The 27,899-nt window shown below is 38.1% G+C and overlaps 2 protein-coding genes across 3 annotated transcripts; one reads left to right on the top strand and one right to left on the bottom strand.

Annotated features, from left to right (window-relative positions):
• LOC113672327 (arf-GAP with GTPase, ANK repeat and PH domain-containing protein 1) lies at positions 1–22,594 on the top strand. 2 transcript variants are annotated; one of them, XM_089182463.1, is made up of 18 exons: positions 1–190; positions 4,976–5,040; positions 5,684–5,854; positions 6,857–7,001; positions 7,662–7,799; positions 14,096–14,313; positions 14,872–14,943; positions 15,514–15,618; positions 15,989–16,088; positions 17,119–17,565; positions 18,227–18,300; positions 18,618–18,695; positions 18,825–18,921; positions 19,476–19,593; positions 20,199–20,303; positions 20,607–20,694; positions 21,321–21,488; positions 21,771–22,594. In XM_089182463.1, the coding sequence occupies exons 1-18, from the start codon at positions 145–147 to the stop codon at positions 21,924–21,926; spliced, it is 2,391 nt and encodes a 796-aa protein (XP_089038589.1). In that variant the 5' UTR covers positions 1–144; the 3' UTR covers positions 21,927–22,594. The 2 variants fall into 2 exon arrangements, with proteins under 2 accessions (XP_089038589.1, XP_027044403.2); XM_027188602.2 differs by lacking the exon at positions 1–190 and adding an exon at positions 2,382–2,651.
• Positions 22,234–26,372, bottom strand: LOC113672312 (uncharacterized). Its single transcript, XM_027188586.2, has 3 exons — positions 25,747–26,372; positions 25,361–25,471; positions 22,234–22,997 (listed from the first exon to the last, which is right to left on the bottom strand). Exons 1-3 carry the CDS (start codon positions 26,254–26,256, stop codon positions 22,923–22,925), a joined length of 696 nt encoding a protein of 231 aa, XP_027044387.2. The 5' UTR covers positions 26,257–26,372; the 3' UTR covers positions 22,234–22,922.
• Between the last annotated feature and the right edge of the window lie 1,527 nt (positions 26,373–27,899).

The following is a 27,899-nucleotide window of genomic DNA, read 5'->3' as shown; positions in this document are numbered from 1 at the left end:
AAATGGTCTGTAAGAGTTGAGTGCTTCATCAAACTTTCCTGATGGACCGATACAGCCTTTCGTTACCAGTCTTCCTCGGGGTGTCTTGATATTGGGGGGCGGAAGACACTATGTTGATGTTGTTGAATCTGAGGGGTTAAGGAGATGAATTGTTTACTCATACACCGTTGTGGAAGACGACTTTTCCCAGGTAAATATAAGCATAACTTAGTTGATGTTTGTTTCATAATTTTTCTTACTGTTCATATCGAAGAATAGCGAAAACCTCGATCAGAAATCTAATCGAAAGGAAGCAGCGAAAGTGGTTGTCGCTACCGGTTACTTCTTTCATTCTTGCCTTCCAACAGTTTATGTTTTAAATGAGATATTAACTCCATCATTACGCTGCTTGTGATTCAGCCCACAGTGAGGTGTTTATTTCTGTAAAGTGAATGAATTTCGATGAAAACTTGCAGTCTTTAAAATTTCACACTATAAGTAAACAAACTAAACGTCATATTAAACGTTTCACTTCGTCGCGCAAATGAAAGTGCTACTGATGCCATATCGCTACGCTGTTTATTCGATTCATTGTTATGGATACCAGCGATGTATTTGGTATCGAACTATCAACAGACTGGATAACTGATCCACAGCAATGTTAAGGCATTTTACCCTTACTGATCGATAAAGTTGATATAGTTCCGCAATCTTCATTCTGCATGATCAATTGCTTTTTTATTGTTAATCAAGTATTTCATCATGCGGTCTACGTAAGGATAGCGATGGTTCGAAAGTTTGATCAATGCTTGATAATTACCTTCCCAAACCCCTACAATACATTAACCGAGACATTATGACTACACATCTTTTATGACAAACCCTACCCCCGCCTCTTAAACAGTTTTGAGATCTGACAAATTTGCCTATGGCCTAACCGGTTCTACTCTCTCTGAGAATGGACAGGCAGTCAGTGGTCACGCTCCAGCAAGGACTGCCGTAGGAAGTACGTAAATTTTGTGTCTAATGCTAGCGCTGCAAATGAGTAACGACATTCTCTCTGGCACATCTTTGATCGTGAAAACGCGCGCGCAAGAGATCCGTCACTCGCTTGCGCGAACCACGGGGCGAATACTTTCAGTTTCCATGTAACCTTTTCTGGCAATTACGAGTTTACCTGTTTGGGCCTGATCTCGATAACTGCTGAGTACCGCTTTTTCGTTGACAAGATACGCGTCGCATAAAACACGCATAGCCGTCTTTCCATGCTTTTGATGGGAAAGTTACCCTGAAAACAAGTGACAGAGCAGTTTTTGAAAGCTGCCTAAACATTCATTTGATCCGAAGGGAAAATATTTGGTGCATGATTAAAATTCTATTTTTATTTTCCATTGTGTGGATGTTTCAGGGATTTAATTATCGTCCATTTCTCCCTTCCATTGCCAAAAATAAAGTGGCACCTTCTGACACCGCGAAAAGCTCGCGATCGCGATTGTTAAATGCACGATGGACCCACGTGCTCTCCTCAATCCTGAAAACATGTATCTGTTTATCTATTAATTTTTTTAAATTTTTTTTTTGACGTATGACCCTCTTCCATTTCGTCAATTGTCCGAGCTTGAGTTTCAATTATTGAGTGATTTTTGCAAAGGTGAAAGTCTGGGCAACGGAAAAAGTACGGAGCGGTTCGTCAAAAAAATTGATAAAAACTCGATATTACTCTTTATTTGATCCTTTTCAACTACATATCACACTTGTCTGAACTGGAATTTTACTTTCTGTGTGACTGTACAAACCAAAAGCGGAAAACTATTGAGCGGTGCGTGAAAGAAAGGTTAGAACAGGTTGTCCGAGTTCAGTTATTTTTTATTTCATGAGACAAAAGAAAATGTTGAGAGCTTTGGCTGAGACTGGCCCTCCTTTAAGTATGTCCTAAATTTTTGGCAGGATTTTAGAACACGAGTGCTCTCGTGTCATAATTTAAATGTTCCATGCTAATTATCTTAAGCATCTGAAAGATTAGAACAGATTAACCTTCCGTCGGATATGAGATTAGATCTTTCCCAACCAAAGGATAGAAACCTGCTATTGTGTAATGAGTGGAGGTATGGCCGAAAGGTGAACAAAACAGAAAGTGTAATGTATACGCAAACCTCGCTCTCCTGAAAGGTTCTTTCGACCAATTCCTAAACTCGATTTTAAGGTATAAGACTCCAAAAATGCCTAATTTTCATCGTAGTCACCATGGAAGGGCTAAAGCAACCCAAAAATCCCAAATTTTGAGGCCTTGTATTAAAACATATTATGAATAAACAACAGTAGTGAAGTTTTTCGTCGGACGCCGAAGCTTGATTGATTTTGTTCGTGCGGATCGTGTGCCTCGCTCCCACGCTTGCGTGACACTGGTGCCAATATATTCACAACAAAACAGCTGAGTTCTGATCGCCTCGCGGATCAAAGAAATAGGTATCTTTTTGTCGTTCGCCAAGTCATTATTAAACTCGCGACAAAAATGCCAGTTTCTGATTCTCTAGAGGCCCTTGCCATGAGGCAAGAAGCCCAGAGGTTCGAGTCAGTCAGCCCAAATATTCAATCTCTGTACGACCTTTTGGAGAGAATCGACAACGTCCCTCTAAAACGGAAAATTCGAGAGCTTGTGAATCGCATAGAGGGTAAGTAGAAAACTTCGAGTTTTTATGCCTCTAAAATACATTGAATGTTATAATTTGTACCCATGTCGAATTATGAAGTAAAAATTATATTTCTTGTAATTTCTGTTCGAGAAGAAATTATCAACGTCTATCCAATAGGACTTGTACTTTTCGTAAAAATTGCAGTAAGCGCAGAAACGCAAGCATGAACGTATTTGTATGTCTAGGATGATAACACAAAACCGACTTACTTGATTGTGCAATTTTTGTGACAGATAGCGAATTATAAACAACTTAGACGCCGCAAAATTCTGAACTTTTAGTGTTGTGTTGTAGTGGCTTTCAAATGATATTTTTCATAGAAACTTTTGCTGCTATTGTCCTAAGTCGGGCACGTTCGCAAATCGTGTTAGTACAGTTGCAGGTACTGTTGGAAAAATTTGAAAAAGGCTTGAATCCCGCATTTCAAATTTAAAATCTACCATGAGACAAGTTAAGCTGCTATCTTTTGGGAAACAGATTATTTTTCATTTGGTAAAGCTGCAATAGAGGAATGGTCGGTTAAATTGGATTTATGAAATAAATTTCAGGCGCCAAAACTTTGATTTGTGATACAAGCCGTGACAGAGTGTTCCTGAAGGCATCGTGTTGCAAAAATTTTATGGCGTAGTTTATATTTTTCAACGTTAAATATTGCTGTAGGTATTTGTATCCGAACTCTTAATTTCATAACAACGAAACCAGACGACATTTTCGAGCTAGGAAGACTGGTTTAGATAAAAAGTCTATTCGTCGATAAGCCACGCCATTTGGACTTTGCTTGGTATGCGCATAAAGTGCAGTGTTGACTCCTCCATTTCACTGCATTTTGTCCGTGAACTATTTATTTATTCAGTGGAAGACGAAAGTGAATTTAATTTTCAGTGTTTTCTCAAAGAACGTCGTAAAATTATGGTTATTGTTAGCTTGATGTTCGTTTCAGTTGTTCGATTATCTGATGTCAATTTCACTGATGACTGAAACCATGAAAATTCTTGGAATAAATGTATTTTGCTGCGCTGTACATTCGCCGGCTAAATACGATCGTATCTTATTTGCATGTTGTTGTGGTGTAAATCTAAATTAAATAGGCTTCCTGCCTCTCGAGAAAAATACAATGGATGTAAACAACGAACTGTTTTAATTTAACAGAGTGAATGTGCTAAAGTTAGAGTTATATTAGAACACAGACATTTTTACATCGAATTATACATGTGCGTTACGTTGAATTCTTCAAAAAAATGCGGCTGTGGTTAATGGGATATTTGAATATCTTCCCCCTATGATTTTTGAAATTATTTGCGTTTTATGTTGAAGATGCCAATATAATCTAATGATGTAAATATTTCTGTGTTCCAAGATAATTTGTTTTGAGGAACTAACACTCATCTTCAAGTACTGTGACATTTGTTATTTCAAGATGCTATCAAAATTTGGCTGTAATCGATACTTAATTTGCACCACTAAGTAAGTAATGTCTAATTCAGTCACAGACTTAAAAAGAAATATTTCATTTCCAAATAGTAGAAAACATTGGGACAAGAAAATAATTATGATATTACTGTAAAAGTGTAATTCAAACCTAAATTTGTCACATGAGAAGAATTTTAAAAATAGTTTGTTTTTTTTTCTTTGGAGGAATGCAATATTGTTTAAGAAACATTATGGTAGACAATTGTATGTTGGTATCCATGCATGGATAATCTTTGTCATGTAATCAGATAACTGTTTGTCAAAATTTAAATTTTTTTCTCAGTCCCTTTACAATCCATCATTAAAATTCTGTGACCTAGGAAAAAAAAAAGTTTTATCCCCTGGACAGAACTGGCTTCTTGTTAGATCAAAACTAGTCCTTGGCTTGACAAATGACTTGCTGATTGCCAAAAATTTTCTGGAGGTTTGCTACAATGTAGCAGTTTTGTTGTTGTTTTTTTAAAGAAATTTAGATTGAGGAGTTAAATTGATGGGAAAATAATCTCAACCATTCATCAAATATTAACCAGAACCCTCTTGTATCCTCCTCTCACTTTCAATTCCAACCTACTGATCATCTGAGAAGGACAGAGCAAAGAATCGTTTCTCCCCCCCCCCCCAAAATGAAGTAAACTAACCCAAGATTATGTGATTATTTGATCCTCATAGGTAAACTGCAATTGATAAATGATTAAAGCTTCCCAACCTCCTCCTAAAAAATTAAATAAAGGAGAGTACTTTTACAAACGAAACTGTGTTGCTATGTAGCAACATCCAATGCTTGTCTAAGACTATTAATCATGATTGCTGATTGTTTTTTTTTTCCTGTTTAGAATCATTCCTCAACAGCCCTGAGTTTACAACACTAAGAGTGGACAGTAGCAGTGAACTAAGACTGGTGAGCCCAGGATGATTAACTAGCTTTTTCTTTTTATAATCTGCTGCACATATGTTGTGGAGATTACATGGAACTGGTAGATTTGTGTTTTGAGAGACTCATCTCATTCTTACATAAAGTTGGGGAAATAAGTAACTACAAAGTGGAAGTCAAAATGTGCCATAGCCATCCCTGCTTCTATTATTTAGATCTCTGGAAACATCTTGATGACTTTCTAGATGCAATTAAGAGATTACTGGTAACTTATGAAACAGATAATTACTCCTATTTCTATGAGATTTTTTGATTTTATCAGTTTTTTTTTCTCCTTACCTAATGTATCATTTTTATTGTACTCTTCACACCTCCAAAAATATCAATTTTACCCAAGGTCATTTGCAAGGAAAGCAGTTCTCATTCGTTTGGCTTGCTAAGAGCATTTAGATGTGGAAAACTTGCCTTGCTTCATTCTCATGGCATTTGTGTTTTAAGAAGTAGAAAATCTCTATTTATCTTAGGAGACCATTGTTTATTAAAGATAACTTGTCACACTTGTGATGCTGGCAGATCATTTTCTTCTAACCTCCTGTACATCTGATTATACAGTTATTACTTCACTATGATAAGTGATAAGTATTTGAAATCACTTATATTTCCTTCACAGGGCATTGTTGGCAGCTCTGTTTCAGGAAAATCTGACTTATTGCACAGATATCTGACTGGTGAATATGCCAAAGTAGATTCCTTTACCGGACGTCACAAGAAGGAAGTGTGTTATGAAGGACAGAGTCACCTTTTGTTGATAAGAAATGAGACTGGACCTCCTGATGTGCAGGTACTGTGTCAAAGATGAGCAGTTTGTTATTGAATGTTGCTTGAAAGTGCTTTGGGAAAAGTGAAAAGAATGCTATTGGCTACTTCTTCAACGGTAATAAAGGGTATTTTGTTCTATATACACCTCCATGGTTGCATGAGGAGAGAGACTTAGTTTTTATTTTTATACAGACATGGAGAACATATGCTGTTACTTTAGACCATTTTCCTGTTGCTATGTTTTATACATGTCTCATGACTGATAAGCATAGCAGCAATGAATATTGCTGAGAAAACTTTTGCTATGGTCTTGGTTTGCAAAGGACTTTAAACTCCTGATATGGGTCATGGAAAGTCTGGGGGAATGATTTGAGAGAGGCAAAGACAAAAAGCCTTTATTATAGAGTGGGCATCATTTTGGAAAGGCAAAAATCTTGAAAGGATTAGTAATTTACCTTACAACTACGTTTTCAGGGCTCAAAGTTAACTTTTTAGTCCACTTGCCAAGTTTTGCAAGTAAGATTTTTCTCACCAGCAAACTGGTGAGACCACTAGCAAATTCTCTCCCTTTGAAATGTCAGTGACCATATCTGATACAGAGATGTTTCTCAAAGCTATTAATGAGCTGAAAAGTTTAATAAAAAAGGTATTATATATTTGGTCTCCTTTGTCATTGTCCTGACAGCCACCACCTATTTATTGCATGTTTGGAAGACATGGATGATTGTAACTAACAAATGTTTGCTGGTGGATATTTTTCTCACTGGCAGCCCATCAAAATCACTAGCAATTTGCAAGTTTGCGAGCATTGATTTCAAGCCCTGCATTTGTCAGTTGTCAGCATCTTGGCTTGTCTTTGCAAACTGAGAGTTCAGAACAGGCTAAAAAGAAAGGGTGATGATATCAAAAAGTTTTAGAATCTTATGACCACAAAAAGGTGGGAACCCTGCTGGTGAGGCAGCTTTCTCTCTCAACAAATTCCTACACTGTTTTAAAATTTTTTTGCTTTCCTTCTCTTCTACAGTTTACTCAGTGGGTGGAAGCAGTCATATTTGTATTCAGCTTGGACGATGAGCTGAGCTTCAGTGTTTTATCAGGGTATTACGCCAAAATGGCCCAGTACAGAAAATACATCTCTGATGTTCCTGTGGTTTTGGTCGCCCTAACTGGTAAGCATATTTGGCAAATACACCATCGTCTTATTGCTGTGGAACACAAACCAAAGCATTTTGAGTATTGAAACTTGGAGAAAATCATTCATTGTAAAATTACAGCCATAGTGTATACCAATACAGTGCAGAAACAGGGCTCTATTATGTGTTATATATATGTATGGATTTAAAGAGAAATCTGTCATGTTTGCATTCAATTAAGCACTCCTCAGGCCAAAAATGGATGCAGTTGAGGCTAAATGTTCTTATATGAATTACAGTTAGTGGCAAAAATAGTTTGCACGCCTTGCCTTATAGAAGGTTGGTTGAAAACCTTCCATTCGACATAATTAACACAAATATTTTAATTCTTCTCCAACAAGTTATTAGAAGCCCCCCCCCCCCCCCCCTTTCGCTTCAAACAATGTTGCTGGAAATCAGTGCATTTTTGTAGCTTCAGGAAACATTGATTTGGGAGGGGAGGGAGGGGGGAGGATAGAAGGAGATAAATGAAAGTTATAGTAGAAAAATAATTAACTTAAGTTGTTAGAAAGTCCCCCCTTTCCCTCCAAATATTGTTGCCTGGGGGATAAGGGAAGATACACGAAAGTTGTTGAAAAAGTTCAAAAGTAGACTAGTAGATCGTGACAATCTTTTTCACTGATCGCTTTGAAACAGATGGTGTTACAAGCATCGAACAACCAGGCATTGTTGCCACGAATCGAATAAAGAAGCTTATCTCGGACCTTAAGCAGTGTGTCTATCTGGAGGCTTCAGCCCTGACGGGAGACAATGTGGATCGTGTTTTCACTACAGGTTAGTTCAGTTATAAGTAGCTTATTTCCTGGAGGAGTGGCGGCGAAAATATGGGGCAGGGGTAGGCGAAGGTTCCCACGTGTACGGTAAGAAGATCATAGAGGGTATGTGAACGAGTAATTCATTCATACAATTTAGAGTCATCAGTGACTTTTTGACGGCCTGAAGACTGACGATCAACTTGACGCCACACTCTTTTATTACAGAAGGAATTTGTACCGATTAGAAACATTGACCGCCCATTATGTTTAAATGGAACCATTCAGTATTTATGAAGAACTGACCAACCCATTAACATTTAAGTTTTGTGAGTGGTGTTATCATCTATTCGTGTAGGAAAGCTATTTAAATAAATCCAGAATGGCGTCTTTGGGCGTTGTAGGTCTGCATCCATGTCAACCACGCCTCTGCTGCACAGAGGCGCAGGTCAAAATTTGACCGCTCCAGTTGAAAATCAACCCTGACTTATGCAGACTCGGCGTCTAAATTTTCGTTCGTCGAAACTGGTTACTTTAAATGGAAAACCTGAACACACGGATTTCCAACCGGTAGGGAACTCGTCACGAACCTTGGGAATGAAGCTTTAGTTTCCTCCAAACGCTGAACGTGGAACTAACGTGAAGCACCTCCCAGTTAAGAAAGTAGGGTGTAGCAAGATATCGTTGACATGTTCTCGTTGGTGAACAAACTTTATTTCAGGTCTGAAAAAGTTTGGAGAAATAACATCTTCTGGTCTGAAACTAGGGAAGGATATCGCTTTCAATCACTCCGTACTTTTAAAGCTCAGGTAGTTGGGAAAGATGTTTCTAACAAGTAAGAGGACTCCCGTAGGGTGAAGCGAGTTGAGTTCTCTCCCCGGATCTGTCTTTCTGTATCGAAAAAAGCTTTCTCTGAAGCATTAGTAAACAATTCTCAATCTGATAAGTCGTAACCTTGAGGACATTTCGGGCTAACGCTATAAAATAGTAGGTTCTTGGTAATACTTAGGTGTTTGGTATTTAGAATATTTGCCGCTATCTTTGGTAATTTATGCCTTGCTGCGCACATTACCGTACAGAAACCGTCTCTGTGCGGCCGCGCCGTATTAAGTAATGGTTTCATTTGCTTTTCTAAATTGTTATTGAAGTTCATGCTTGCTCACGAGTGTTGCTTCAATAGATTTCTTTTTTTAATGAACAAAAGAGTTTATGCGATAAACATCTCATGGCGATAAAAGTCTAATCTGGAAAGCTTTATCTACTCTTCATTAGTGTTGCAAACCCAAAATCTTCATTAAGTGCCCCACTTTTTAATCTTTAATTTGAAGTTGTCGTTACCCACTTTTGTTCTCTTAATTAGTTCATCGGCGGGTACTTTACTTAACCATATTTCATATCGAATTTTTGAAGGGGGCTTTGTTCGTCACTTAGTTAGAGACATAATAATGTATATGTATTATTGCACTGAAAGGTTTCTTCAGAGTATTTGTCCATCATTTCACACGAACTACGATAACAGTTTGTTAGAACTTCGTGAGAAAGAAATGTGCGTACGTGGGTAGCGCGAAACATGAAAAGGTTATGAGTCGTGTTCTCTGTTTTCCTTAAAAATCCCACAAGATACACAAATGAACTAGTAACGTTCTTGGGTATATTTCGTGGCCATTGAAGGGTTTCCATACAGATTTTCATATTCCACCGATCAACTCGGTGCTACTTATACTAGTGTATTGGGAGTTAGGAATGATCTGTCTAAAATATAACGGTACGAGAGATTTACGGCAAAATTTGATTGGTCTTAAATTCTCTTCCGCATTAAAACTATTGACTCTCATGGGGCTTGAATTTTTTTTAGGATAGACAAAACGTGACGTCGGTTGTTTTAAAGGGTCATTAAATAAAAGTTGTTAAATCATCATACCGTGAAGGTCAACTGTATTAAAGACTTTTTCAAATGAGTTTATTTAGAGCAAGGAACTGTCACACTACTCCTGCTGTAACGAAAACTTTTTTTGCTAGATTTGTAACATTAAACCATCCGAAGTCAAAGTTTGATTACATTCTTACATGACTTTATTGGTTTTTGGTCAGTAAAAGCTAACAAAAAAGGCAAAACTGATGGGAAAAAAATTCAAGCAAAGCTTTTTTATGAGATCTGTTTTGCATTTGGGTCTATTAATTTTCACTAAGTGTCAGATTCAATAATTTTAGAGCACTTAGGTTCTTAGCTTCATGTGATTCCATATCTTAATTACTGGACTTTTAGATGATTGAATTATGAACACGAGATGCTTGAAGGGTTTGATGGAAACGTTTTTCAACCCCAGATGGCTCACTCCCAATAAGACAATAAAATATTTGTGAGTTGTTTTATTTTTTTTTTATGGGAAATTCGTTGTGTGATCTCCGAATGAAGAGGATAAATTTGATAAAATAGGTTGCGTTGTGAGAGAAGGAACAAATATTTGTCACCGACTGGAATATTCCATGAAAAAATGGTTTGAATTTTTACCGCTTTTATCATTCTTTTCGCCGGAAGCCTCAAATTGTAAGAAATCTGTTTTAAAATGGAAGAGCCTGTGGATAAATCGGCAAATTGACCGGAAGTGTTCGCGCTTGTCTTCTGACTTAACCGGAAATGATATCCATATTGTAATAAGTAAATATAGTATGGCAGTTTTCATTAACTTAACCTTACTTTTTCAGGCTTCTGTAAACGTGTCAAATACAACTGCAAATTTTATTAAATTCGTATAATGTCAATTTTCAGGGCGCAATTTTTCTTGTTTAGCATAATTTGCCATTGTAATTGTGATCTCAGGCCTGTACAAATATTTAAGTAATCCGAAACGCGAAAATGAAATGTTGTTGCTAAAGTGGGAGCCGCTGACCAAGAATCATGCCCTAGTCGACTGAAATCGACCGATTGATGGGAAGAAATCTGTGTGATTTTTTCAAAGTTAAATCAGAGAAAAAGTCCTTTATGAGGAAATATTTTGGATATTCTGACGGTACAACGCCTTGGAAAGAAGCAGTAGGTTCTAGCCTGTACGTGTACAAGGCGGGCACATTGAAAATACATCCAACGAACGACTCCGCCGGAGATCGGAACAATACACGAATTATTCTTTTGTGTGTCAAAGAAGTATAGTTTGGAATTTTCTCCACAGTACAGACATCTGTTATCTGAGGAAATTACTCAATCAAGCCTTTGTACCTTGTACGATTTATGTTGATACTTTTTCAAGCTTTATAGAGCGCGAATCTGCTCGGCTAGGTAACTACCAAGTCGTGGTCGTAAAAAATTTGATGAAAGTACTTCACATGTATAAACTACGCTTGAAACTGTGAAGATGATGCGGAGAAGTTTCCAGCTTTCTGGATCATACGATGTCATCAAGGACGTAACAGATTTGGAAAGTAAGTGTGTGTGTGTTTTTTTTTCTCGACGATCATACCGGTAATATTTGAAAAAGAGTACATTTCATGGTGGTGGCAGATAAATAGTGCAGCTTTCGATTCAAGTGCAAAGTACCAGCTCAGAACGTGCGAAGTATTTGAGGGTATTTCGGTTTGTTTTTATCTGAGTACGTGAGCAGGAAGACTGATAGGTATCGTCGTTTAACCGTAAAATTAATTTGGAGTACAAAAGGGGGGAATTTACGGCGATATTTGTATCAGCAAATTGTTGTTTACATTCAACTGCGAATGAAGTGCATGCGGAATATTAAAATTTTGAATCCCTTCAGTTTTGAGCTTTGATTGAGGTCATCTAGTTTTGTACCCTTTTTTCTAGCCAGTTTCCTGTGAAGTTTATTTTTATATATCGTGCGTTCATGCCTGTTAATTTCCCTTAAATTTATCTTTAATAACTGTACACTTGATAATAGACGTGACTCATTTTCTTCGATATTGATATAAATAAGTTTAAGTGCGCGCGTGTTTTTCAACATAATATTGGTAACTCTAAGTCGATTTTGTTCGTGTGCAGACAGTATATTATATTTCAAATACTGGAAAAAAGCTCCCTTACTTAGTCCTGTATAAAATCATTCAAATTATTTTCTAGAAGCACTCTCGTAAAGAAACGAAATTTGTTTTTGTGAAAGTGAAGTAAACATTTTGATGAACTGTGGCTGGTTGCAATCTTAGGTCTCCGACTTATCATGTTAATAACTGTATGTTGACAGCATATTCCAGCGCTTCAGTAGTCATTTTTGGTTTTAATAGGTTTATTATTGTGATAATTTTGCGATGAAAATAGCCCTACATGTGTGACTATCGATCAAATTCCACCACATCTTGTACATGTGATGTGATCTACATTAGAGGCGTGTTTTTCGTATCCTGAGGAAATGGCTTTTTATTGTCGATCGCCTTCGCAGTTCTAAGGCAAATTTCAGTGATCTGTCATCGAGTAATTTCCCTTTCTGTCTCTCTTCAGCGTAGATATAATAAGACAAAATTTGTCACGGTTTCAGCTTTTCGTGCCAAGGAAGTGCAATTTTTGTGTTTGCCTTTCTCATACGGTGATGGCGGTCTTGATGTTGTATAACTTTATTGGGTAATGTTAACCCACGTGTTTCGTAAAGGTTTCGCTTAATTATTGGCGTGGTGTGGCTAAAAACGGCCATGTTTTCACTGTAGTTTTTTCAGACTCTCAATTTGATGGAAAAGATGTTTTTAGCCAGCTTCAGAAGCAGATTAAACTACAACTTTCTCTAAATTTGAACTGATATTCAATCGCAACAACACCCAGCACTTACCAGCAGGAAATTCGATTAGCGATTTGTATTGGATGTCCTATGAATTTAATTGCGGGTCAATTCTGTTTGCTTTGCCATTGAAATAATAATCCCATTTGTCTGGTATCAAGAGTGTGTTTCATTTTGAATTTTTCAAACCTGTTCAACATCATGTTTCTTTGCCTTGTTTCCTAAATCAAAAGAAAAAAAATCTAACGTGTCATCTAGGAAATGTTGCAGTTAGATGGCACAGAAGGAACAATACTGATTTGCTTGATGTTTAAATCATGAACTGATCTGTTGTTTGAACAGAGAATTTTCTGTTTTCTGATTTTCCCAAGTTTTAAACTTGGGAAAGATTGCAGTACTCTCTTGTACTTGAAATTTGAAATGCTTCTTATTAGGATGTTTAGTTAAGAATGAGACTTACAAATTGTATAATGGTCAAAAAACAACTGAGAACCAACAAAGGAAAATAAAAATTTAAATACATTAAGAAAAGGAGCTGACTGAAAGTCACATGTTGCTTCCTTATGCTTATCACATTATCAACAGGTAAATATCTAAGATTATGAGATTCTTATCAATACTGGGAATTTATTTGATTTATTTAGCATTCCATATTTTGTTGTCAGCCAAGACACCTGTTGACGTATTTATATAAGAAAGCATCTGGCGTTGCTTCTTAGTCTTTAACTTTCCTTGACATCTCCATTTCAACTAGAAAAAAAAACTGATTTGCTTGCTGTGGATGACTTATGATGTTAAGTGTAACTAAACCAAGCATGTTTGGTTCACTAGTTGGACAGATTAGAAATGGTATGGGTGTAAGGTCATGTCTCAAAGTGAAATTATGTGCTGTCCTTCAGAGAATATGAAATTGAAAATATTTTTCTAACTAAGAAATTGTTGTATCTAAGTTATGGTGGGTAAAGCTAACTATTTTATGATTGATGCCTTACAATGTGAAAGGTCAAAGCCATTTCTACCTTCATTTCCAACTCTTTGGAGCTTGAAATTTCAGATTTGAAAATTGTTTCATTTTTTATACTGTTTTGTGTACATTTATTACACTATGGACAGGAGAATTTGCTTCAATTATTATGAGCTTCATTAGTTGGTGATCATTTGCTTTTTTCTGTGACCACATTGTTTAATTCGTCAGTTATACTTGCTTTTTTGGATAAGTTAGAAGCTAGTTACTCCAAAGAGTAAAAGGGTCTCTATAATTTTATGTAGGAAGAATTTGAGCAAGAGCTAAGAGGCCCTTAGCATTAGAGCTTATCCCTGTTAATGTAACCTGAAGTCAAAAGAAATATTGCTACTCCCCTTTGTGCACCAAAGGTTCTCCCCTGGTATATTTCAGGGCTCCCTAATAGTTCCCTGATACCCATGTATGCTCCTGTTTGGTGAGATAGACTGTGAAGGTTGATGCCTTGCCTAAAGACACAAAGCAACTTCCTAAACCACGGAGCAAACTTAGACCCCTTGATGTGGAGTCCTGTGTAATAACAACTGGACAACCATGTCTACCATGACTGGTAATTACAAACTGAATTTTTTCTTTTTACAGCAATTGAAAAGTTGATTCAAGCCAGAGGTGAGACAAGTCCAGTTCTGACATCATTTGACCCAGTCCACTCACCCACAGCAAAGGACCCTCCTGATCACTATTCTTCAAATGCATTGTCATACAGTCCCATCAACAGCAGCACCAACAGTGCGACATCAACACCATCATCATCCACAAAACGCTCTACAAGACGGAGGACAATGCTTTTCAGTTCATCGGTATGTACCATGGTATCCTCTATTTTTTACATCACTATTTTCTCTCTCGGTCAGAATCAGATGAAGATGTTATCTACAGGATCTTGTTATTGCTCATTAAAAGATGAAATATGTTTTTGGTAAATCAAGTTTTGGAGTTTGTGGTCTTGAAATTAGAAAGTTTTGGACAGTGATTTCATGATCTGCTATAATTTGTCTAAAATTTTGCTTATTTCAGGCTTCCAATCAATGTTTTACATTTTACTCAAAAATAATTTCAGTTTACTATGTATACTCAAAGTGTGGGCATTTTGTGAGAGAGTAATGTTTGAGTTATGTTTTTAAGTCAAAGTAACAGTCAAGAACAAATTACTAAAATTGTTTTGACCTTTTTGATGCAGGGTGCATATCTTCTGTTGGTTTTATGCAGTTTTTATGTTTCATCTCTAATACATGTTTTTTTAAGAAAATGAAAAGAAAAGTTTAAGAGCTGCTAAATCATACATGGTTACAACAACTTTCACTATGTTCAGAAAAGAACTTGCAACCTGAAAACAAAAAACAAATATACTTTTGCAGAAAGAGAAGAAGGAGAAAGATACCATCATAGACACAGATGTGGGGAGTGGACGATCAATCCCCATTAGACAGGTATGGCACAACTTGAGTTCAATTTTGAAACTCTTCTTGATTGAAGCATCTTCTGACACAGAAATCTTCTAATAGCTTGACTCAGTATTATTCTTTAAAGAGCTGTTACATATGGAAATGTAAAGTTTTGACAATCCAAGTGGGTTATTATCAGAGTCAACTGATTTCTGCTCTGGTTATTAAAATTTCAGACCCTTACTTTTATGGGCAAACCTTCAGTCAGACATTGACAGCAAATGATACCTCAATTGAACAATCATTTTTACATATTGAAACCAACATTTTGACTATAGTTTATGGAAAGCATCAAAACAATTTCCAGAAAGGGTGTTGGAAAGTCATTGAATATAATGAGTTTGAAAAAGAAGAAATCCTAAACTTGTTTAAGTTAGAGTAAATTGCTAAATGAAATTGAATTGCATTTTAGGTTCTAGCATGGGTGGATTACTCTATATTGAGCATTTTCATGCTTTCCTTACTCCCTAAGGGCAACAGGAGCTAGCTATAGTCAAGATTATCAAAGTGACTCTATTTCAGTCCTACTGAAAGTTATTATTCATTGCTTTTTAGGGTTATCTTCTAAAGAGAAGCTCCAGCTCTATCAACAAAGAATGGAAGAAAAAATATGTTACACTTTTAGAAGATGGCATCCTTGCATATTACCCAAATCTCCATGTAAGGGTTGCTAATCTTTTTTTCAGCAGTTAAATTTTCTTTCCATATATTTTTCCTTGGCGATTTGTCCAAGCTCAAAGTAGAATAATCAGAAAAGGTGAAGTAAGCATGACTAACTTGTATGGCTGTTGAAGCTTGTGTGTGGGCTACTGTAATACAAAGAAATTAGAACTACTGTGATTTCTCCTAAAGGAATGTTCTATGGAGTCCCCTGAATCAAGAGAGATGCTGATAGGGTAAATTGTTTTGGCCAAGGAGCCTTAACTTCAACTACCTTTGAAGAAGAGTCCTCCCTAATAAGTAGTAGCTCATAGGCTAATGCATTTCATTGAAGAGGATGATTTATTGGTCTGCATTTCATTGCGCTTAGGATTATATGGATGATGTTCATGTGAAGAGAATTTTATTAAAACATACTACTGTTAAAGTTCCTGGGAAACGGCCACCAAAGGCAACGACTTCTTCTCAAGGTAGGACATCCTCTTTAAATTACAGTATGTTATAGAAAGAGTTAAGGTTGAAAGATGTAATTTAGTGAAATACACTGGCATACTTGGAAAAAAAAAACTCTTAGTGCTCCCAATGTGCACAGTTTATTTGTAAGGGGCAGTTGCTTGAAAAGGGAATCTTTTAAAAAAAAGAGTTAGAATAATTTGAAGGAAATGCCATGTGTGTGTAGAGTCTGGGAGTGGTTTTCCTGTGTATGTCACAGAATTTGGCTAAAGGGAATCTTTTACCAGATGAGGCAGAATGATGCAAAGGAAAGACTCTGTATTTAAGGACCCAGTGCATGGTTTTCTTGTTGTAATAAAGAGAAAGATACCCGTGGGCTTGGCACACTAAATACTTAACAAATAGATTCCAAGTTGCCGTGCGTCTGTTCAGTAATCGATCTCAGAGGAAGTCAAAATATGGTAAGAACATCAGTGACACACTCGGCTGCACCTCACGTGCCACTTTCTTGTTCTTACCACATTTTGACGTCATCTGTGATCTATTACTGAACAGACGCACGGCAACTTGGAATCTATTTGTTTTATATAATAAAGAATTGAAAAAAAGTTTTAATAATGACGTCATCTGTACGTCTGTCCTCCAATAGATCATAAGTGAAAATCAATCACAATGCGTGCATAACTGATCTTATTATATAATTTGGAATATATATCAGCTGTGTTTCTAACCCGTAGGTCAAACTTCTGCCACAATGGACAAGTGCGTAAAACCTGCCTGTCTAACCCTAGGTTTTAGCACCCGCATTTCTCATTTCAGTAGGGATTATAACTCAAACGCAAACTTCTTTCCCATTTAAGTGTACTTTCAGCATTACATGATGGTGGAGAGAGATAGAATGTGTGGAGATAAATTTTCTAAGACCTTTGACCAAGGTTGTGGGTGCCAATGAAGGTTGGAACCCGTGTTGATAATGCAGGGCAAGGCTTGCCTATACTCAAAGTTGCGATTTTCTCTCTCTCTCTCTCTCTTTTTTTTTTTTTTTAGGCGATTCAAGACCAACAACTCCAGTGGAGTCAGATAATAATAACAGCGGCGCAGAAAACGCCGGAACGAATAGCATAGACGGTACACAAAATGGAATTGACTCTTACAGTGGTTACAACTCGCTTCCCTCACAACACGACATTGACAACGCCTTGGCCAGTATCGGCAATCAAGTCATTACACCTGCATCAACAAATGTTGGAGCAAATGCGACAAAAATGGAGTCATCGAGTGTCATAAAGAAAAAGAATAAAAGAAGTAAACATACAAAATCTTGTGAAATAGACTATGATGAGCTGGAGAAAGCTCTCGCCATTGCTGCAGCCAATGCAGTGGTTCCGGCAGGTTCAAGGGTAGATCCGATGCAAGTGGGAACAGGAAGCACTAAAAAGAAGGGTCACAGGCGTGTCAAAAGCGGCAGTGGGCCTAAAATTGATTTAGATCCAGGTAATATTATTATTACAGTCGAACCTGTATTAGGCGGGAATGGTGCTTAACACAGGGTGACCGCTCAAGCAGGTTCCATTGAGTAGAGTTGTTATGAAAAACGCCATTTTGTTCCCATAATTGACCTCTTTACGTACATTAACTCTCTCTAAAATACTACTAACATTGACTTCGTGGGATGAACACGGATCAAATTTTGAAAGATTTTTCTTAGTTTCATTGAAGTGGTTCTGCGTGAAGTGATCGTTCAATACAGTTAGAAGAAATTAGAAACAGACCGTTGAGACCCACTCAAAGGTGACCACCGCTTAATAGAGGTGAAAATTATAGTAACTAAGGGGAAACATTTCGGGACTTTAAAAACCGACCGCTTAATACAGGATGAAAGCTTAATAGGGTGCCGCTTAATACAGGTTCGACCGTATTGATTATGAATAACATGAAAGGAGTCATACAGCTGTAGGTTAGATTTATGTCTAACCCTCGACGTATCAGAAGTGTTTAGCAAGACGTGCCCTATTTGCTAAAATTGAAGCCAGAGTTTGGTGAAGTGTTAGCCTTAGAGGAGGTTGAGGCTTATGGCCGAGACTTTTTGGGAAAAAAAAATGCATTTCAACGCTTTGGATCGGTACTAAGCTAACAGTTTCCAACACTGTTACAGAAATGACAGACTGGGAGTTCACTATTGTGTCACTAGAAGCAAAGTCGTGGCAGTTTGTGGCAGCAACACAAGAGGTATTTACTCAAATTAGGAATCGAAAAAGCGTATATGTGGATAAAGTTTAGTCTATAATAAACCAACCGATCTGATGTAAGGCGTAGGAAAGTGACGTTATCATCTCTACGTTCACGAGAAACAAGTCATTAAGTGTGCGTGAAAAACGGCGCCGTTGCTGGTCAGGCGAAGGCCTCGTTTTTCGCTCATCCGCTCTCTTGTTCGAACCGATCGACCGTGAGCCTAGATCAGAATATTTTAAGTTGGGGTTATATTTCTTTATCTATTTGTTTTAGGTTGGCAACTTTCAGTTAGTGATAAAATGTTTTCCGTTTAGGAAAGAGATGCTTGGGTACAGTTAATCGAACAACAGATTTTGTCCTGTTTGCAGTCAAATGAAAGCGGGAGAGAAAAGGTACAATGATAGAGAGAGAAATTAATGTTTTTTCATTCAGCTTCAATCTTTAAATCTGCTGCAGTACGTTATATTTTAAGCTCGGTTCTTACATGTGATATTTGCTTCTTTTGCGTGTTTCTGTTTTAGTCACGTGGTAATAGTAGTTCTTCAACAAATGGTCAGGACATGCAATCGATAAGGAACATGGAGGGGAACGAAGTTTGTGTTGACTGTGGTGCACCGAGTAAGTTGGTATTTTGGTTTTGCTCTTACTGTTTTTGGGCAAATAAGCCGTATTTGGGAGCTCAAAGACTTAACGTGTAGCTTACCTCACTGGAGGTAACTTAGTCAATTCAGTCCGAGTTTTACCCACGGTTTCTGGCACTAGGGCAAGTTTGGGAATTTTAAAATGAACATTTCTGCGGACAAGCCCAGTCAAGAGTTTGATTCCTTTCCGCAGACCAGAAATAGGAAGAGCTAGGCAATTAATGCACAGGTTTCTGTGGAGTCGTAACTCAGATCTCGTTGTTTTCATTTAGCACACCGTTCTTCAGGCGAAGTTGTGGTATTCCAATTGAGAATCCGAATATTCAAAGCGCTAGGTTGGTTTTGCGTTACCGCGGGGTTTGTCACCTTTCTTACTAAATTGTCGAACGCAGCATTGGTGGTAGACACGTATAGTATAGTTAACCACCGCGATCTCTGCAAAAATGACTCGATTTTAGAGGCCCTTAGGGGGATTTAAATACTTTCCTATTCCATGGTCGTGACAAATGATATTTTAACTTCCCATATCAGATCCTGACTGGGTATCGCTGAACCTCGGGGCCCTGATGTGCATAGAATGTTCCGGAATCCATAGGAACCTAGGAACTCATGTGTCTAGAGTACGGTCATTGGACTTGGATGATTGGCCGTAAGTATTACAAACAGACCAACTTTTTTACACTTTACCCTCTAACATCAGTATCAATATTCTCCATACTATTCACTATACATTTCCCAAGGCGCTGACAACGAATATTTGTTCAATAATCAATACAGCTTCTTTAGTAGGTGATCATTTCCTCTATTCCTTTTACCTTAATGTTTGATTTAAGGGTGATATTGTAAGGAGAAATTAGATGCTAGTCACTCCTAGGGGTTAAAGGGTTAAAAAAATTTTCAATTTCTTGTGGAAAGTGATCCGGAATTTCATTGGTTTTACTTCGCAGCGCTTCGCGACTTGTCTAGAAAACTTACACTACCTTCTTAACCAATCAGATGCAAAACCAGAAACCAATCGTGATCCGGTTACGTGTTTTTATCGCACCCAATAGGATAGCTTGTTTCCGAGTTTTCATAGGTACCTTGAACTAATTGCCTATTATCTGATTTGCGACGCAATAGATTTTAATTTATTTCTGCGCCGCTCAGGCAAATTGCGCACTGACATGTTATTTTTTCATGTAAAGGTAGACTTTTATAAAGTCATTAAAGTTTTGGCACTTGGTAATTTTATGTAAATCTATTTCGTTGCAGATCGGAGCTTACTGCTGTCATTAGTGCGATCGGTAACACTCTTGCTAACAGCGTGTGGGAAGGAAGAATACAAAACAAAACTAAACCAACAGCTTCGTCACCAAGGTTTGAACTACACCTTATTACACTTTAGGTCGTAGGTTACGTGAAGTGGCTTCAACAAGGTCACATCACGGATACATATATCACGGTAAATCACGTTTGTTCGCTTGAGGTAACGAAGGGTAACGTCACTTCAACTCGCGCAAAGTCGTATTTTGTTACACGGTGACAGTATTGCGCAAAAAATAACAATAGTTCTGTGCTCGCTTCTTTTTTTATTCAGTTTTCTGACCTCCACGTAATTTTACAATAAGAGAGAAAGTGGTAAATGGTTCAAAATTGGTTTTAATTTGTTTTCATCCTCAGAGAAGAGAAAGAAAAATGGGTTCGGGCGAAGTATGAGACAAAAGAGTTTATTTGTGAGCTTCCGCCGAGCGATTTCTCTCTGGGCGAAGTAAGTACATTTACATTTTATTGGAATTGAAGTTATTTAGGACACACCACCTTAATATTGGCCGGTGTCTCGGAGTAATTGCTTCCTCAACTGTCACAGTTCCTCTCAACTCGGACAAGCATCTCTTTCAGGGGCATTCTAGCCTGCGAATGGGGCTATTGCTAACCACTTCAGCCCAATGGTTGGTTGGGCTGGCGAATACCCGCCTTCTTCCTCTTATCATTGAAAATAAAGTAAACCAAATTTTATCGCGTTTAAAGATTGTGTGCAGAAGCTCAACTGTTTCAAATGCTTGGTAAAACTACAAGGCACAACCCTAGGATGATCTTAGATATAGAGGAGGCTTTTTGTTAAAAAAAAAAAAAAGAAAAAAGTGATAACCGCCGATTGAGTTAAGTCACTTCGAGTTATAGAGACACTCAACAGATACACATCGCGACCGTAAGGCTAACACAGTCACATATGGCGTGTTTTCACGTCAATCAATTAACCTTAAAGCCCTTGTTTTAGCATTTTTAAGGAAACAATACATGGAAAAGAACTCTTGATTTCCGTCTTTCATCTGCGTCATCTGCGACCCAAAAAGTGCTTATGCCGGCTTAAATTTTTTTCTTTATTTTTGACAGCAACTCTTGGAGGCTGTAGTGAAAGAGGACCTACCTCAGTGCATTCTTTTGTTGGCTCACTGTTCTCCGGAGGATCTCAACATCGTTAATGAAGACAAAGAGGGCTGCAACGCACTTCATATAAGCTGCTCGTTAGGAAACATTGTTATAACGCAGCTTCTTATATGGGTGAGTCCAAGTTAAAAACCCTTCAGAAAAAATGAGCTAAAGAAAACCGAATAGGTTGGGTGTAGGGGCCCTTCCCTCAAGAAAATCAGAAGAAGGCGTCGTCGGTGATTTCGATTTTTTTGTGAGAGGAGGGAGCGGTTGTACACAGATTGGAACTTCGCGTAAATTCTAAGCTATCAGCTATGAACCTTTTTCCCGAAATGTAGACCCAAAATGGTGATCCAAATTTTAAATTGTAAAATACGATAGTCTAAATGTAGATTTCCTATATTTCCTTCCCAGTATTTTGCTGATGTGCGGATTCTCGACGGCCAGGGTCGATCAGCTCTGTGGCACGCAAAGAGTGCTGGGAGTAAAGAGTGTGCCGATATATTACGTCATAATGGCTGTAATGATCTCGGTACCATGATTCCTCAGGGAAGTGACGTGTTTTGCTAACGATGGCGAATTACGTGGACTTGTTGACTCGTCAGGGATTCACAGTTCGCGCAGGCCGCAGGGTTAAGCTTTTACTTTACATCCATCTCAACAGTGGTAGCATGTGACGTGTGTCGTTTGAGTGGTGATTTGGTGGTGACAGTCACGCAGTTGGCGTGCTGTGTGACTTAGCGGCGTAGCGCAATGAAGTTGCTTAGTTGTCTTTCATAGACATTTTTGCAAGACGCCATGACCATTTAAAGAATTAGAGTCATGGTGTATGATCTCGTTTTGGTTACAAGAGCCTCTATGCTGCCAAAAATTATAAAAAAAACCGCCATACAGAAACAAAATTTACAATTGTGCAAAAAGAAAAAAACTTACAAGAGTTGTATTTATTTGTTCTTAAAATTGTATATGTTCTTGATATGTAAATAGCAAATATTTCCTCTGTGCTTGAGGTTGAATATTCTATACAAGTAAATACTATATCCAAAGGGTGGAACATAAAGGAAATACTAGACTAAAAATAAATATGAGATTACAAGAATTTCTTCCTCAAAGAGAGAGGAATGATTTTTAATGATTAATTTTTTTATTACGTCATGGCTTTCGTCCTTCTTTCGAATGAAATTCTGCTAACATTCTCTCTATTTTTGTTTTCTTCAAAAATAAATGGAATTATGAAATCTGCTGTCTGGTATTTTTCTGATTCTTACCACGTCGCATTATTTAAGACTGAAAACGTGATTTTTATAGTTTATTGCTTGTGCCTTTATGTTTGGCCACGACCATGCGTGAGCTCGGTACGGACGTTTCCTTCGGTTACGTCATCGAGAGATATTGACCGTGTGAGTCTGGGGGAAAGCAGCACAGGAATTAGGTCGGATAGTTGACCTTGGTTGATGTTTCAAGTGACGTCACAGGATCGAAAGTCAGACAAGTTACACCGGCTTTCCTATCAGGATAAACTATTGAAGCTGCAATCTGTAGGAAGTTGGCAAAACGGGCGGACACTCACAGATACACGTAAAATCCATCGCCGCCTGGACAAGGATCCAGCAAATTGGCTAGCTTGTTGTTTTTGCTAAGCTACGGAGAGAACGTTCTCATCAGTCGTTCTATTAAGTTTAAATTTGTTAGAATTCTAATTCCTTAAACAAAAGTGGAGTACGTCGCCTGTGTCGACATGTGGGATGAAATTTAGAAGAAAGGCTCATTCTCTTTGCGCGGAGATGACTGTGGGGAGAGACATAGATCAAGGAAACGAAGAAGACTAGAAAGATAATTGAAACTAAACGAAGGAAAATCTTATAGGTTCTTACACCCAGGAAAATCCCATTTCCAAAATGATCGATAAAAACTTTCCAGTAAATACATCGTTAGGATAACCGATGACGAGGAAAATAATGAAAACTAAGAAGCATTTAAGCGAATGTCGTGTTTCTTACAACAAGTATAAGCGTATGGTGAAGGGGTAAGTTTCTAAAGAAACTGTGGTGCTGCGTCGGTGGGAGAGTATAGAAGGTAATTTAGTGTTAACAACTGGGTTGAAAACGTAAATTAGCCACCGTAAAGAGTAAAAAAAGCTGACGTTTCGAGCGTTAGCCCTTCGTCAGAGCGATTAGAGGAATTGTGGGTTGTGTATGGATATATATGTAGAAAGTGGAGCTACGCCATTGGTGGGAATATGATGACGAAAAAACAGGAATAAATTAGTTGAATGAAAAGCGCTCGTTGATTCCGTGGGGATTAAGGGTGCCGATTTGAAATATAAATTTTTGTTCTAGTGTTTTACGGCTTTCCGAACTGCCTAGATGTAAGGAAAGGCCGCAAACTGCCATATGCTGTTTAGAATGATAAGGAAGATTAAAGTGTCTAGCGACTGGCTTGGATGCGTCCTTGTCATTTATTTCCACATCGCGAAGGTGTTCTCGGAATCGGTCACCCAGTCGTCTTCCTGTCTCGCCGATGTATAACTTATTGCAATAAGTGCAAGTTATGCAGTAAATAACATTGGCAGAGGTACACGTAAAGTGATCAATGATCTTAATGGATCTTTTGGGTCCCGATATTTTCTGTACGTTGTGAATGAAAGGACAAGTTTTGCATCGTGAGCGAGCGCATTTAAAAGTTCCAGATTGGTCATTGGTTTGAAATGAACTCCTGACTAAAAAGTTGCCTATGTTTTTGTCACGTTTGAATGAAATAAGTGGGGGTTGCGAAAAGATAGTGCCAGTCTCTGAATCGTTTTGGAGTAATTTAAAATTTTTAAGAATGATAGATTTAACTGCGTGGTTGTGAGGGTGAAATGTAAGAGTAAATGGAATGCGATCCGTGTTCTCCTTCTCGGCCGTTTGTAGTGCTGCCTGTCGATCGATTTGTTGGGCACGGTGGTAGCCCGCTTGAACGACAGAAACAGGATAGCCGCGTTTATCGAAAAACTGGCACATTGCCTCTGATTTTTCGGAAAAATCAGAGTCGTCACTACATAAACGACGAAGTCTGAGAAACTGTGAAAAAGGTATGGAGTTCTTGACGCGTGATGGATGTGAGGATGAATACAACAAGTAACTATGTGAATCTGTAGGTTTGTAGTAAACACTAGTACATAAGCCGTTGCCTTCAATTGAAATTTTGATGTCTAGAAAAGCCAAAGAATTGTCGGAAATTTCCCAGGTATATTTAAGAGCCGGATGAAAGGAATTGACGGCGGTTATAAATTGAGTGAGCTCCTCTTTGGTAGAGGAGGTAGCGCCGATGCAATCGTCAATGTAGCGGCCGTAGAGTTGAGGTTTTGGGCCGTGGTATTGGCTAAAAAATTGATGTTCGATAAAACCTACAAAAAGATTGGCGTAGCTGGGTCCCATTTTAGTACCAATGGCCACGCCATTAGTTTGTTTGTAGTAGTTACCACCGAATGAAAAGCAATTGAGTGTGAGTACTAGTTCGGCCATACGGAGTAGTGTTTCAGAGCTAGGTTCCTTAACAGTGCGTTGATCGAAAAAATGTTTGAGGGCCCGGAGACCTTCGTCATTGGGAATGACAGTGTAAAGAGATGTTATAAGAGATGTTATAAGCGTATGGTGGTCGCTGAGGATAATTGGTAAGGGATCATCAGGGTGAAAGGGTTCAAATATTTTAACAGCGTAAATCCAGACGCAATCTTTTTTACCCATGAATCGTATACATGACTATATACTTTTTTTTATCTTGTATTGAGATTGAAAAAGGAATCTGACCGAGCAAAAACTATCTTGAAATGCGATCATAATTCGTGCATTTTAGAGAGTGTACGCAAAGGCTACCTTGGGACATTTGCGCTTTTAAGAGCATGGACTATGCACCATCTCTCCTCGCATGACTTCAAGCTACGTATAGGCAATCAACGAATTGCTTACCTCTACAGCTGTTTACCCATTTCAGAGAGGATCCAAAACTGTTGAAATAATTACCTTCATTTTGATGACCTTGGTGTCTCCGCGAACTTTGCGAACTGGATTTATGTTAGCGTGTTCTCTCTTTGTTTCCCTGTGATCAGACACACTATTCGTGGTTTCGTTAACCTTTAAAACAAATCGTGGGAAAGTTTAAATTATGACAGCCATAAAATTTTAATAGCGAAGCTCCTGTTCACAAACGCAAAAATGGAGCCCCATACTTATGAAAATATGATAACCTAACCAGCAGGATACACCTTTTTTTGGAATTTAATGCATGTACATCCTTAAGGAGAGTTTATTTTAAACTGTAAGATAAGCGTACCCTGTAATAACGTATCCAATACCTATTTGTTTACATACACACGTTATATAACTTTGTGAAGAAATGTTTCTGATACCTGTTTATCTTTGTCATCATCCATGTGATAGCCATCCGCTGGTGTAACTGACACTTCTTTACTTTTTATCCCACATCCCTCGGATGCTCTCAAATCTGCTTTATTTTTGTCAGAATTTTCGGTGGCTGAAGATGCCTCCTTGTCATCGGCTTTCCCCGAGGACTTCAATTCTGGTTTCCAGTCTTGAATCAATTTTTGTGGAACCCTAGTTCCATCTCTAATCTGTCTTAACCAGATCTCATTTTTCCGTGTGCGCTCTCGCATGAGTGCGTTCAACCGCCGACAAGTCTGCCAAGAAGACTGAACAGTTTGCGCCATTTCCTGTGCTTGCTGTTTTATCCTGGTCTCTTCGGCTTCTTTTAGGGCTTGGCGCTGAGCTCTTGCCCTTTTCAACCTTATTAAGATTCGATCGGCATCAGCGGCCATGGAACGGATTTTTGCCAAGCGCTCACAATCGGAACTTTTGCACTTATCAACCATGGCTTTAATTTGCGAGCCCTTCAACTTCATTGGGCGCACAGTCTTGGCGGGTTTGGTAGGCGATGGCCTTTGTGTCGTCAATCTACGATCAACTTTAACCTGCGATGTCTTCGATGACGGTTTCTTTAGCTGAAGTAAAACACATTTGCGTTGATTTCGTAGGTAACTCGGTTACCTTTTCTAACAACACCATATTGACACTATCAAAAGAATCCAAAGCTTCAAAGTATTTAAGGTCGAGGCAGATACAGTCGAAACCTTATTAAGCGGTCACCCACGGGGAATGGCTGGGTGACCGCTTAATTCAATGATTAAGGAGGAACAAATTTAGGGCTTTGAAAAATGGCCGCTTAATACAGGGTGACCACTTGATACAGGTTTGACTTTATATACTTTTCTCCCAAATGTCTCCCAGTTTCAACTCAAATAAAAACGTGATAAAAATATCGGACTGAATTGAAAAATAAACTCTTCAACGTGAAAAAGTATAATTTGTCGCTGCAGCTGCCAATGAATGAGTTGTAAGTAATCGGATCCTTGTGTTTACGCACAGATTTCTGGGACCGCCAAGGGGCGAACATTGCAATTCGCTAGAAGAAAATGTTGGGCGAAAGGTTGTTCCGACGTTCAAAAATCGATTTTTGAGAGAGATTATCACTTTTTCGCCGCTGTTTTATCGAAAATGGATTTGGGTAATGCTGTTTCAAGGGAAGCATAAGTTTCTGTTTAAACTACTATAAAATATGTAGTAAACCCTACCGATTAACTTGTCTCCATGCGCAAAGTTTATTGTGAACTTGACATCGCATAATGATCTCGAAATTTAGAGAAACTAACTATAAATCGCCAAAAAATAACTCAACAAAGCCTTTTCAGTTTTTTGGACGCGTGTTAAGTCTACTTCTAGCTTTTTTCCTTGTAATACTATAGAGCACTACAACAGCTACCTCGTGGCAGCAGGAGATTGAAATGGTGTGCTTGAGCATTAAATATTATCGTGGTACATTAAGGTGATTAAACACCTACACTGCTTCTTTGTTGTGACCGATGAGAACGAACCAGCGCTAGCGTTGATAACCGGCTTAAAATTTAACCCTGACGATGAGTAGGTACAAATGGGTCGCATAAGGAGCGATGCACAACTGATGATATATCTACAGTTTCTGCCGGGGTTCCCGTGATCTTGCTTTTCCTGACAAGATCCTCCTTTCGAGGAGAAAATTTGAGGCTCAAAGACTTTTGGGTTTTCCTCAAACATACTATCACCTGCCCTAGGGGTTTCCCCATGTTTTTTATCGCTTATTTCATCCCTTAGAGAGAGGAACAGCTCGGTAAACAATTTCTATCTCCGCAGACAAGGACTTCTCTCCTTTGAGGAGGTTTATTTTTAATTCGTTAACAAGTATGAAAACAGGCTGTACATATATAAATACAACTGAAAATACTTAATTTATATATTTCCTAACGATTTGTGGCCAATTTTGTAATATGTCGAGACCATTACACGATGACGATTTCACAACAGACCTTACGCATGGAGAAAAGTTAATCGGTATATTTGATAACATATTTCGTGGTAATTTTAACAAAAACTTACACTTCCCTAGTATCAACGTTATCTTTATCCATTTATGATAAAACTGCGGTGAAAAAGCGATAATTTCTTTACAAAC

Source organism: Pocillopora damicornis, chromosome 9 (assembly GCF_964200805.1).
Source record: "Pocillopora damicornis chromosome 9, jaPocDami1.2, whole genome shotgun sequence".
Lineage (NCBI taxonomy): Eukaryota > Metazoa > Cnidaria > Anthozoa > Scleractinia > Pocilloporidae > Pocillopora > Pocillopora damicornis.
This window is presented reverse-complemented; position numbering and strand designations above follow the sequence as displayed.

What these genes read in the sequence shown, in the direction of transcription:
- LOC113672327 (XM_027188602.2), top strand. Translation starts at nt 2,492, where the DNA reads ATGCCAGTTTCTGATTCTCTAGAGGCCCTTGCCATGAGGCAAGAAGCC. An exon ending in GTAGCAGTGAACTAAGACTG is followed by an intron (nt 5,041 to 5,683) that starts GTGAGCCCAGGA and finishes TTTCCTTCACAG; the next exon opens with GGCATTGTTGGCAGCTCTGT. An exon ending in GGATCGTGTTTTCACTACAG is followed by an intron (nt 7,800 to 14,095) that starts GTTAGTTCAGTT and finishes TTCTTTTTACAG; the next exon opens with CAATTGAAAAGTTGATTCAA.
- LOC113672312 (XM_027188586.2), bottom strand. Translation starts at nt 26,256, where the DNA reads ATGAAGTTGAAGGGCTCGCAAATTAAAGCCATGGTTGATAAGTGCAAA. An exon ending in ATGATGACAAAGATAAACAG is followed by an intron (nt 25,472 to 25,746) that starts GTATCAGAAACA and finishes TTTGTTTTAAAG; the next exon opens with GTTAACGAAACCACGAATAG. An exon ending in CCAAGGTCATCAAAATGAAG is followed by an intron (nt 22,998 to 25,360) that starts GTAATTATTTCA and finishes TTCTCTCCGTAG; the next exon opens with CTTAGCAAAAACAACAAGCT.